The sequence below is a fragment of the Acanthisitta chloris genome, unplaced genomic scaffold (assembly GCF_000695815.1).
Source record: "Acanthisitta chloris isolate BGI_N310 unplaced genomic scaffold, ASM69581v1 scaffold23614, whole genome shotgun sequence".
Lineage (NCBI taxonomy): Eukaryota > Metazoa > Chordata > Aves > Passeriformes > Acanthisittidae > Acanthisitta > Acanthisitta chloris.
In genome coordinates this window covers 1-13,073 of record NW_008671285.1, presented here as the reverse complement: position 1 = coordinate 13,073, position 13,073 = coordinate 1, and the positions used below count along the sequence as shown (strand labels likewise).

At 47.3% G+C, this 13,073-nt stretch overlaps 1 protein-coding gene across 1 annotated transcript; it reads right to left on the bottom strand.

The window, feature by feature from the left end:
• Nucleotides 1–987: 987 nt before the first annotated feature.
• Nucleotides 988–10,473, bottom strand: LOC103801634 (zinc finger protein castor homolog 1-like; the record flags this gene model as incomplete). The annotated part of the gene is made up of 6 exons (XM_009074053.1): nucleotides 988–1,051; nucleotides 2,143–2,284; nucleotides 3,945–4,813; nucleotides 5,538–5,710; nucleotides 8,172–8,336; nucleotides 10,383–10,473. Coding segments are annotated over 6 exons (1,504 nt in total), but the record flags the coding sequence as incomplete, so codon positions are not given.
• Nucleotides 10,474–13,073: the final 2,600 nt, after the last annotated feature.

Sequence of the window (13,073 nt, the reverse complement as noted above, 5' to 3'; positions counted from 1 at the left end):
TATTTGGAACCACTAAAGGGACAACACACAGGAACAAATCCCAAATTAAGTTTAAAAGGGAACATCAAAAACCCAGTGTACCAGAGAGCCAGTGGAGGAGAAAAGTGACATAAGGATAAACACAAACTAAACAACAGAGAGAGGAAGGAGGCAAGAGATTACCAGGCAAAGTCACTTTGCCCTCTCTTGAGGGTTATATGGCCTTGATGCATGTAACGCCCAGAGCCAAGGGGATGGCAATAGTTGTGCTTGTAAAACCTATCAAACAGCAGAATAGTAAAGCATGGCTCAGAGGCTGCCCTGATCTCTCCTGCAGTTGTGTACAGCAGCAAAATTAATCTCAGTACAGTAGAATTTATCATGTGAAAGGGAAATATATATTTGAGATGATGTATAATTTAAGGAAAAAAAGTAAGGAAAAAGAAACTCTGCATTGTCTAAAATAAATATTCCAGAACACAGTAAAGGAGACTCTGTTGGACACCATTACTCACAGCAGAAGGACAGAAATTGATGATTTTGGCTCAAAACTTCTAATTTTTTTCTTCGTTTTCAGAAAAACAAATTATTCTCCTCCCCCTCCCCCAATGAAAGAAAATGTTCTTAAGTAAATAAACAAAATGAATAACTATAAAAGGAGAGTGAGAGAGAAGTTGCCAGGTTCTGGGAATAAAAATGGGGGGGAAAAAAAAAAAAAGAAGAAAAGGAACCTTTCGGAGCTCTCCTCTGTCTAGAAAGGATGGAGGAAAAAAAAAAGGTGTCAGAGGCTGCAATATATTTCTTCAGCCAGTTCATTAAATTAATTCGTAAGCAGTGGCTCTGAAATTATACCGGATGAAAAATGGTCTCAAAATTTAAATGGTACAAACTCATCTTATTAGAGGCAAAACATTAAAAAACAAACGCATCTCTTCCCCCCTCCTCGCTATCGCGGCTTTAATTTCTCTTGGTGGGGGGAATGAAGGGCGTTTGATGGATGGCTCTTACCTTATTCATAAGCGAGGATAAAAGAGATGAATTTGCAGAGACTGTGTGGCCATTTGATTCATTACTGGAACACACAAACCAACAGGGTTTAGTTAGGATGTGCACAGGGACTGTGAGCGCTGAGATTAATCCTTCTCCCTTCAAGATGCCTCACTCCTCACCTGCTACATCCGGAGGAAGAGAATGATGCTCACCCTCCCCTGGGCAGGCCAAACTCACTCACTTGTGAGAGCCAAGATGATCCCAGGGCTGCAGAATTTAGTTCTTGCAGCTACTAAACAGCCCAGACCTCTACGACATTGTCCACCCCATCACACTTTATTAGCTGACTCACAACCTCCCCCATGTTTTATTCCTTCATCCTGTTAGAACTTCCAGAAATAGCCTACAAAACCAAGGTGGGTGTTGATGAGGACTCATACTGCCAGGGACATGGGTCCCCTGGGCAGCAGAGGAGAAGACAAGGCAAGGAGCATGTGCTGAGAGGCAGCCTTGGGCTCACACACAGCGATCGCTCCGTGCTGGGGTCCCAAACAGGCTGGTTTGAATAAGGTGTGCACAGGGATGTATGCAAAGGTCATTTATCCCCAGGATCAGTTCCTCTGCAGTTGTTCCACAGAGGACAATCCCCAAACACTGCTGTTCTCAGCAGAGATGTGGCAAGTGGGACACACACTTTGAGACAGGTGCATTCACATCTGCACAACCATGGCCATACCTATAGGTCAGCACATGCCAGACCTGGAGTCAGCCTGACACTCAGCTGGTTTGTGTGTCCAGGTTCTTCCCTTAGACCCGATTCAACAGATTTACATCAGTGCAGGTGCTGAGCTGTGGCACTGGGGCAACTCTGAAGACAAGAGCATGACTACGTGGAAGAGGCTATGACAGTGGCTCGTTTTTCAGAGAGGAGCACAATAGGTGAGGCTCCTGTCAAAGAGTCAGGAGGTGCTTCTGGGCCCAAAAAAACCAACTGGAGAACATACGCTCAAGGGGGAGTAGAGTGAGCCTCCCTGCCTCCAGTTTGGGGATGTCCAACTCAGCCACTGTGAACTGCCTTTGACCAACATGCTGTGTCCTCTTGGATTACAGGTATGGAAACTTCCCAGAGCTCGATGGTGGGAAGAGCTGAGTGTGCCTGCCCAGTTCTCTCACCCGTGATCCTTGACGCTCAGGTCCAAGCTGTGCTCCTGCAAGGACTCCTGACTGGTGGCAGATGAAGATCCCATGGCCTCTGCAGGTTCCTGCTTCACCTGAACTGGATTAAAGCGTCCGGGAGCTGCTGGTTGTCCATTCCCTGCTCGAGAAAGAGACCGAAATGAAATGCAAAAATTAAATGAAAAGTGCAGGTCTAAAATGAGGTTACAACGGCAAATAAGTAAGTTAAATCACTAGCACCGGTGCCTAAATGGAAAAAGCAAAGAAAAAGTGTGGGGGGAGGGAAAGTGCTGGGATTGCTGGTCAGCGTTTATTGCCAAGTTGACATGATGGGTTCTGACGTCCACTCCAGCGTGGAAATTCTTCAAGTGATAATTATTGCAAAATTATGTCAAAGTTGTCCAGGCTATGGGCCCTTTAAAGGAGAAGGGCGGAAGGAGCGTGGGGGAGACCTGATTCTCTGCACAAACTGTCATAACTAATTTGTGGGGCTGCCTCTTAAGCGTTTATTAAAGACTCTGTTAATGCTGAGGCAATGTGGCAGCTTTCGACTGCTAGTCAAGCCCCTTTCCTCGTCCCCAAACCAGCGTTGCCTTAGCGACAGCCTCGGCCTGCACTGCGCCTGCCCAGCAGGAGCATCTGTCCCGTCGGGGCTATCGAAGGTGACAGCCAATGGGACTGGCTCAAACTGCTCGACCTCTTGCCACCACCCTCACCATGTCCCCACAAAATGGGGAAATGCTGCTTTTTTTTTTTTTTTTTTTTTTTTTTTAAAAGGAAGGAGTGAGCCCTTGACAGAAAAATTCAAATGAAGAGGAAGAAAGGAAAGGCAGAGGGGGAAGGAGAAGAAAATAAAGAAAAAAAATTAGGTAAAACAGGCGAGGAAAAAAAAAAAAAGGAGGGGAAAAAAAGTTGCTGACAGGAACATGTCTGCAGAGCTTTTTTCCACAATCCCCAAGTGACTAAAATATTAATTTACCCTCCGGCAGTACAGCTGACGGCGAGCTGCTTCTCAGACAGCAAGTGGCATTTTATTAAAAAATAAAGGAAAATAGTTCCCTCAATGACCTTTCTCTGCTTTAGGAAACAATTTTTCAAACAATAATTTAAAAAGTATGTGAAAGTTCCCCTCCCTCTTTAATCAGATCACTTCATGCCACTCCCCCGTGTGCTCTTGGGCAGACAGGGCCATGGGCAGCGTGTCAGAGCCTGATCCAGCCCTTCCTGTGGCTGGATGATCTGTGAGGTCCATTCCAACCCCAAAAATTCTATGATTCCACGCACAGGGAAGGAGCCCAGTGCCAGGAGGTGCTGCCAGGCACAACTTCCCCACCACAGCATCAGTGCTCCAGATCAGGAAAACAGTTGGCCATGGGCTACAGCATCATCACCACTGGTCCAAGTCAAAATTCAGTGCAGTCTACAGCCTGAAATTATTGCCCAAGCTTTTTTTCTTCACTTTCAATACAGGGGCTCTCTCTTTTCAGCCTACAGCAAACTACACATGGCAAGACTCTTCCTTCAGCTCTGCTAAGAGCCTACTCCATTTGTGGGCAAAGCTGCATTTCCTGCCTCTCTCCTGGCCATGTGGGTATAGTCAGGTTCCACAGGAACCATGCCAAGACTGCCCTCTCCAAGGGTCAGACACAACCAAGCTCATTCTCCCATTTGTGTTCCTTTACTGCCTCCTCCCCACCTCCAATCCCATGGACAACTGGGTGGCTGCTCACTCACTCTTCTTCGAGTCATCAGGCACTGCTCTGCCTCCCACCACTATCACAACTGATGAGGGAACTCACCTGCTTCAAGTGCCACAGAGGGCTTGAGTGCAGCTGCTGCCAGCCTGGCCATCATAGGAGAGATTAATCCCTTGCTAGCAGAGATCCTTTCCATTATAGATGCTGCTGGAGCTGGAGAAGAAGTAGCTGCTGGCTCACCAGATCCTGAAACGGCCTGGCTTGAGGAATCTGTAGGAGCAGATGATGTTGGGTTGGTGCCAGAAGAACCAGCAGTCATCAGATTAGCCGAGCTGGCAGGAAGTGGTGTAGAGACCCGACTGGGGATGATGGGGAAGAAGGATCCAGCTGTTCCAGGAAGTGCTGAGTTGGAGAGTGCCAGGGCCAAGGGTATATTGCTGGGAAGAGCCTGGGACAGCAGGCCTGAGATCTTGGTGGCTGGTGTCATGCTGTTGGCAGACTTGCTGGCCTGTGAGGAAGTGAGCTCAGCAGCAGAGGAAGGTGCAGCTGGGACGATGAGAGAGACGGAAGACTGTTGACTGGTCGGGGAGGCACTCAGGCTGGAGTTCTTGGAGCTCATCGCGGAGAAGTCAATAAGGTCATCGTTACTGGACTCCTCTTGCTCGTTGTCCTTGGAGCCCAGCAGAGAGGCTGGCAGCCCCAGCACTCCCGAGCTGCGGATGTGCCGGCGCTCGTGTTTGCGTTTATGGGAGGTCATCTGGCTGGTGGAGGTGAAGGTGAAGCCACAGCCTGCCCTTATGCAGTGGAAGTGGTTGGTGGCCTTGCTGTAGACACAGCCCTCATACTTGCATTCCTCATACTTGTAGAACTTCTTGAAGCCATCCTTGGCATAGGCATCATCTTTGATGTGGTAGCTCTTGTGCTTCTCAATGTCACACTTGTTCTTGAAGGTGAATGTACACCCAGGTCTCCTGCAAGGGCATCGAGGAGGAGAGGGTGGTTGGCTGTGTGGGCTAGGAGCACACCCCAGCTGCTGTCACCTGCCTCCCTCTGGGACAAGCCCTGGCTGCAGAGTGGCTGAGAAGCTGTGTTTAACCTGGGACACCAAGGCAAGCAGAAATGCTGCCATGTGGCAGAGCTGGGAAGCTCACTCCACTCTGGGGAACAGCCACGACAACATGAGGATGCTGGCACCCTCCACTAAAGGTTCCAACCAGAACGGCAGCTAATGGGGGACTAAGGTACAAACTGTGCTTTCCTACTCCTCCTGAGAACATGAGAGATCAATAGAAGAGCAGTTGTGTACAGGAGGCCAAGTCTGGCCCCAGAAGGTATGAGCTGACACTGGCTGGAGAGAACCCTAGCATGGAAATGCCATTAATAGCAGTGTATTAATGGCCTACTTCAGTTGCACTTTGAAGAGCACTGTGATCTCTTTCCCAAATGATTCTAGGATGTATTTTCTAGTGGGTATCCTCTCCTCAGATCATACTCCTGCCTTCAGAGTGGTCTGTGGCAAGATCCTGGAAATCACATCTGCCCTGGAACGTGAGCTCTCTCAGAGGTAGTTCTGGAAAGGTCACAGCAGGGAAAACCAAGTCCCTGTGCATACTGCTGAAATTATGACTTGGCAGAAGGAAGCAAGCAGAGCACACAGCTCTGAGGCAGGAGTCCTCCCCTTCCCTGCTGGCTCACCTGCAGTGGAAGTGAGTGGTTTTCTGCCCGTAGAACTGGCATTCCACGGTGCCGCAGTCCTCCGTGGCGCGGAACCGCTGAAACCCGTCGTTGATGAGCTGCGTGTTCTTCTTGTGAAAGTTCTCATGGGTCATCACATCAGAGGTGCTCGTATAGACCTTGTTGCAGCCCACCTAGCCCAGGCCAAAACAGGAGTCATCAGCACAGTGGTGTAACAGCCTGCCATTACTACCAGCAGCAATAAACACACACACGCACAGGTAACAGGTCCATTTGTGTGCTGCTCGTAGCACTACTAAGTCATCACTTTAATTCCCAATCTAAAGACTGATAGAGCAGTCGTGAAAATAATTCCAATCCAACAATCTGGGCATGAAGCAATAGGAAAAAAAAGGAAGACTGAAGGGTAACAGACCAGCTCCAGATAACCATGCCTGCTTAGGGAGGCAGTAAGCAGGGTTCCTGCTCTTCAGGAGAGAACAGTAATAGGTGCTGTTATGTTTCGTTATCTTGGAGTGACATGGAACAAAGTAGGTCTTTCATCTATTTGGGGAATACAAAATTGAGTGGGAATGAGTTATTTACCTCTTTAGTCCTCCTGGGAGGTAAGGCAGGGTGGTGCACCACGAGCCCAACCAACCTTTAGAGCTTGTAACAAACGCTTTCATTCTAGCCAGGCTTACACCCTCTGTTCAGCTGATCTTAGCAAACTGGTGACTTTCTTTTTCCCTGTCACTGCTCAGGACTCCCACTTCAATAATTCTAAACTTGTGCAGCAAAGGGGAATGGTGTGATGAGGAGGGAATGCTGCAAACCTGCCCTGCTCTGGGCAAAGCGGGCAACTTTGCCATATTGAGTAAAAAAACCCTGGAATCTGAAAACGTCCTCAGCCCTGCTGAGGGAGGATCTTTTTTTTTTCCTTTTCTTCTAGCACAACATGTGCCAGTGCCTGCACCATCTCAGAAGTGAAGAGAATGAAAACACCACCCCTTAGTTCAGCCCAGGTTGATTCAAACAGGCAATAACAAAACCCATGACAAATACCCAGAAAAAAAAAGGATCCCCAGCTATTTCCAATATAAAAGAGCCTCTCTCTCTCCCTGCACTGACACCTTGAAAAAAGACAGGCCCTGCACAGCATTAAAAAAAAGAATTAAACAAAAACCTCCTTAGGAATAATTTGCAATGCAGCTCTTGGTGCTAAAGCCTAAAAAAATGTCAGTTTATATAAACAACTAACTGAATTTTATCCACACCAATTATGGACATACAGGGAAAAAAAACACCCCATGAGATGGATAGCACAAATTCTGCCATTTGAGCAGTATTTTCTTTAATTGGGAGTTTCTCTTCAGACACCTTTCCTGTAAGGCACTGCTTACATGGGCATTATTTTACTGGAAGGCAGTGGGCACAGGGTGGAATTAGCCATATATAGCTGTGTAAACGAGGGTCTCTATTGGAACTGGGAGTGACTCAAAGCTGTGAAACACTCCTTGTATTCCAAAAGAAATGGAACAAATCCCACCCTGCTCAACTGAAGAAACTAAACAATCAATATTATGGAAGTGTAAGAGAAAATGTCCTTGAGAGAAAGTCACATGAAGTTCCCAATTTATCAAATGCTGTAAGCACATGTCTCAGCCAGCCCTTACTCAGGACAGAACTTGAGTGCATGCCTAACATTTAAGTATGTGCTTAAGCCCCATTGACTTCAGAAAGCTTACCTGACTTCAAGTTAAACATATGCTCAAGTCTATCCCAGCAAAGCATTTAAGCATGTGATTAAGGCCTTGTGACTTTAACTGGGGTCTTAAAGTGTTGGGATAGGGCAGGAAGGGAGCCTGAGTTTTCAGAACAGCAGAGCTGTCACCCAGGGCTGCCTGTTTGTAACTGCAGCACATTCTCAGGGCAATGGTTTAGGCCACAATTCTAATGAACCATGCCAAACCCTTGAATCTGAGGAATGATCAGGGTAAGACCCAAACAATCTGGTGTGTCTGTGCCCAGAAACAGTGAAGGCATCCCAGTGACATCTGTGCAGCAGCTCCAGCTCTGGCTCTGCTGCTGGAGAAGCCTGGCTGGCTCCTGGAACACAGCTCCCAGCCTACAGCACAGACACCACTGGTGGAGGAGATGGAGAACCAAGGGTCTCAGGTCTAGATATGTGACATTAAGGTTTAATTACTTTAGAAATTGATTATGGAGGAAATTAACCCAGTGTTAAAGGGCAGATGTGTCACAGAAGAGTCTAGTTTCAAGGGAGGGACAGAGCAGATTGGAGCACTGTGGAAGTCCCTGAATCTCAGAGAATGGGACTTGCTTGAAGAAGTAAAATCCAAGAAAACTTTGAGACCTGCTTTGCCTCTCTGCCTGGACAAGGCTTCTAAAACAGAGAATGAGGCTTCCCTTGGCCCTTCCCAACACTTGGCACAGCGAGTGCAGTGAGGACAGGGCACAGACTCTTCCAAGATGTTCCTGAACCATCAGTGAGCAGGACAGGCAGTGACTGCTCAGGACAACCCCCAGGGAGTGCTGGGCAGCCTGAACTCCGGAATCCTCACGCTGCACATCACAGAGGACACAGCCCAAACCCCTGTCTGCCCCGTGTGCTGCTGCCCATGGCACGGGTACCTGCATGCAGTGGTAGTGTGTGCTCTTCCCGTTGAGGTGGCAGCCGTGGTAGTAGACGCTGCAGTCGTCCAGGGGGCTGAAGCGCATGAAGCCGTGCTGCAGGGAGTTGTCGCGCTTCTTGTGCATGTTGTAATGCCGAATCACGTCCTGTTTACTCGTGAACCTCTGCAGAGAATGGACACAGACCCTGAGACACGAGGCAGGGGAGTCCTGGGGGCAACGTGGGCTTGGTTTGCTGTTGTTAAGAAACTCAGGGGACCAGGAGTTGCAAGGTTGGCAGTAATCGCCCCCATGAAGAGTCAGATTCAAGAGGATTTGGGTGGATGTGTCTTCTTGGTGAAGTATATACAGGTGAGAAGTTCTAGAGTAAACATGTCACTGGGGTGATGTCCAGAATCAGCTCCCTGCAGCTTTAAGGCTGCAATTCTTCCAACATAATTTTAGCTGCTACTATCTCAAGAAGTGCTATAGTTAGAAAGCAAACCAGTGAACTAAGCAGCCTACAGGAGAGTCATCCAAGCTCCTAAATCACTCACTGGAGTGGTTAGCAAGACACTGACTGCCACTTTCATCTCAGACTAGAAACTGGGAAAAACACTCTGCTCTTTTACACTGTCTTCCCACTCCTGCCTCCCCTACAAGGTAGGATGGCTTTAAAAGGAAAACAGGGACACAGAACTTTCTTCCAGTCACAGAAAAAGATGGTAGTAAAGCTGAGAGCTAAAATGACCAGAACATCCTTTTCATCCTCTACCTGCTTGGAGGAACGAAGGGGTACCCCACTGTCAGAGCAGGCTAAGTGCCTTTAAAATGAAGCTTTTCATTTCTATTTCCCACAGACATCAATATTTAACACTGAAGGTGGGAAAGTAAATCTGATTTTTTTTAAAAAAAAAGAAATCAATATCCATTTATTTTGAGGAGTAATTGAAAAGGCCTGTATTCTAATGTTTAACAACTTTTCTAGTCTCCCTCATAGGAAACAAATGATTATCACTTCCACTCCTTCCTCCTATAATATCAATCCTGATCAATCTCGTTGATATTGGCACGGGAATAGAAGGCTATAGATTGCAACAGAAATCCCTGGGAGGCTGGAGGTATGATTTCCCAGGGCGTACATACAGGATTGCTATTGCCAATCATTGTTAATTTGTGCCCACTTATTACAGAGCGTTACTTATTCTAAAATATATCTCAGCCATAAAATAATTTGCATTTTAAAAAGCAGCCTAAATCCTTATTCCCTGCGAGACCAGACAGCTCCTTTGCAAGCAGCTTCCAGACTCCTTAGGAAATAATCATGAGGCCAATCATAATAATAGGTTTTTCTGTGTTTTCCATCCTTTGTGTTTCTCTCTTTCTGGTGCAGGGATATCCGTGTCACAATTGGGATAGGCTCATCTCAATTACTCGATGCTGGGCCAGGAGGACCACTCAATGCATCCCAGAGAGAAACTCTCTTTTGATCAATAGAAACCCACAGCCAAGCTCAGTAGATCCAGATCAACTTCCTCTGCTGTGGTCAGGCTCATCCCTTGGAGACTCCAAGGTCTCCTGGGGCAGGGCTGAAGTTGTGGCTGCTGCACAGCAGAGGCAAACTCTGGGATTCCCACTCACACACGCAGCCTGACCACAGAAATGGCAGTGTCAAACTCCCCGACCTGGGAAGAGGGTAAACAAACACAGCACGTGACCCTCTGGCTTGACGTGGCTGCCCTGGCAATGCTCCCAGTAATTACAGCATCGCACACGCTCCTGCCCCTGCGCCTTCCCCACAAACCCTGCACCACTGCTGCTCTCACTGGGCCTTCTGTTGCAGATACTGCTGCTCCAAAGTCACTCTGGCAGCAGGAGGGAGAGACACAGACTAACAGATCAGCATTCCCTAGTTTTCAGGCACGGTTTGTAACACGGCACGATTTATGCTCTTGGTTTCGCTGATAGAAATCTGGAGGAGTTCCCACTGAGTCGAGCTGATCTATAATCTGCTCTTCACTGCAGCGGTCTGGGTTTGGTTAAATGGTATTAGATTGAGTTAAATGGCAGCAAAATGGAGTTGTATTAAGTTCAGGATACATCTTGCTCTCTTTCAGAGCAGCAAAGTGAGGTGGCATGGGGAAGGGAAGCACAGCAGGACACGCAGCTCGCCCAGGCTGCACCCCTGCACGTCCAGGGAGCTGTGCTGCTAACTTCTGACCATTCCTTTACCTGGTAGTTGCACTCTGGGTCGAGGCAGTGGTAATGTTCTCTGTACTGGTATGCACAGTGTATGTGTCCACAGTGCTGACTGCCAGAGAACCTGCAGGACAGGAGAGAACAGGAGAGAGAATGGAACAGTGTCCTGGCAGCAGTGCCCGTGAGCGAGGTACAAATAAAATAAGCTCTGTTGCTGCTTTCATCCCACATGTTTATGGCATTAAACCCCATCTCCCTGATCCCCCCAGGGATGGTGACCCTCCCGCCTTCCCTTGCTTATTTGTCACTATTTAAAGGTGCTCCTTGAGCCGGATCACTCAGGTCTTGTACATCCCTAATCTGTCTTTCCCCTTGAAATTCGTCTCCGTTATCTAAGCTGTTTACTTGGGGGAAGCACAAGGAAGGAGTGTTCCTTGAACTAAATACCATACAATTCTAGAATTCTCCTGTGTGAGTCCAGATACCACAGCAGCAAGTTTCAGCAGCCTCCCAAGACAGGAGACAAATAAACACTGGGCAAATATGGATTCTAAATTTGAAGTCTAAGTCCGTCTAGTAGGACCTCAGAAAAGTTGCATACAGCAAATTTGAAAACTCCTGACACACAGGGTGGAAAAAAACTCCAAAAGGCAAAAATGCCATATAAAACCTCCATACAAACAGTCAGTACACAATGTATTGACTGACAGACACACCAGGAACAGGCAAAAGGGGATGACCCAGTAACAGGGTAATCAGTGCAATGAACTCTCTGATGTATATTCTAGAGGATCCTGGAAGAGCTGAAGAGCTTGAAAGGGAAAAGCAGTGGAGAGAAGGGGACTCAGAGGGGAAACATTCAAAGATAAAGTACCATCTGCTCAAAGGTTCCTCAAAGGTTCCTCACGTCACTTAGTGCTAAACGCAGCGGGAGTGCATATGATAAAGGGCATGGGAAAGGAACAAGGAAGGGCAGTGGATAAAAGGGAAAATGAGAGGAGTGAGGCTATCCTGGGGCAATCGAGGAATGGGGCAGGAGCAGGGAAGAGTATGGATCATCCTAAGGTGAGGTAACGTTAGGCTACAGGATGGAAAAACTCAGGATGAAAAGCAATACTAAATAAGGCATTTCTGAAGCACAGTAAGGAAGAGGAGGTCAACTGTGGAGACAGCAGGGCCTCTAGGAGATGGAAAGGGGACTTAATTGACAGAAAAGATAGACATTGCTAAAAAATTAAATGACTTCTTTGCCTCAGCATTCACAAAGGGAGACAGGGACAGATGCCAGGAGCAGACATGCCTTTCCCTGGGGAAGGAGAAGAAATACTGCAGGAAATCAGGATCACGTCAGAACAGGTGATTGAGAAACTGGAACAAACCTCAGCAGCAGAGAAGAAACAAACCACAAGGCAAACAGCAAGGCTGGCTGCACAAACAAAGGTGTGGAACTGAAAGCAGAGGAAGCAACTCCTGCTCAATGCCTGGGCAACTGTGAGGCTACACCAGGGCAGCCTAACTCACCATGGCACTGACCAGGTACCTGTGGCTCCACAGCACATCAAACCAACTGGTCCTGCTAGTCCAGGGCTTTAAGGCAGCAGCACCACCAGCAGCTCTTACAGAAAAAACTGCTCTGTGGAATGTTCCCTCCCTATGCACTGACGTGACGGGGAGAGCGAGCAAAGGGCTGTGCAGGGCTGGAGAACTGTGGAGTGCAGGCCAGGCAGAGGGAAGAGGAAGATACAGACCTTACTGACAAATGACACACCTTTGAAGCAAAGCAGTCCAAAATATTATCAAAACTCAGGATGCAAAATGACCAGAGATGTCAACTGGAGTAAAAGAAGGGCCAGACACCGAAGAGATGTGACCGCATGGGATGAGTCACTTGAGGCATTCTAGTAAGAGTAACTCATGGGCTCAGTTTTAAATACAACAGCTAAACAAGCACTCTAGCATTTCCAACTCCTACCCTCCCTTCCACGTGCCACAGAAAGCTGTGTGTGGTGTCTATAGCACAGGAAGGGAGAGGCAAGTGTTGTACCAAACCATGGGGAAGGAGCAAACCCAGCACGGAGGGGAAATTGTGCTCCTTCAGCCTGGAAGGTTGAGCTCCTAAAGGGTTATATTTATCCTGTGTTTCTTCTGACACTTGAAACAGTTCAAAGCTATTAATTTTTAAAGCACAGCATCTGTTTAGCCTTTTCCTAACAGGAAAGCTTACACACCACACACTTACTTACACGCATACACACATTTACATGCACATACTCTGAGGTACCTCTGAATTTGCATCAATGTACCCACAATTTCCATGCACACAGGCTCAAACACACACACCCTGAAACAAGAAAACTCACAGACCATCTCATCACACTGATATGCAAATCCAAGCTCCTAAATTGTCCATGGATTCATTTGCACGAGAACAATCCTCTCCCTCTTCCCTTACTTTAATAGGTTCACTTTTGTTTTTTGGCCAGAAAGAACTAGTCTTGATCTGGCAAGAGTTGATAAATAAATAATAATAAAAATAATAAATAAAGAAGTCAGCATGCTTAGAGAGTGTTTACAGACTCATTACTCTGTAACGATGATGTGAAAGAAGGAAAAAAAAAACCCACCCCAATTACAAGGGGGGAGGAAACCCACACAGAAATAAATATTTAAGCAAGTGCTGCCAGAAGCACCATCTGCTGAGGCACTAATAATAATAATAATAAT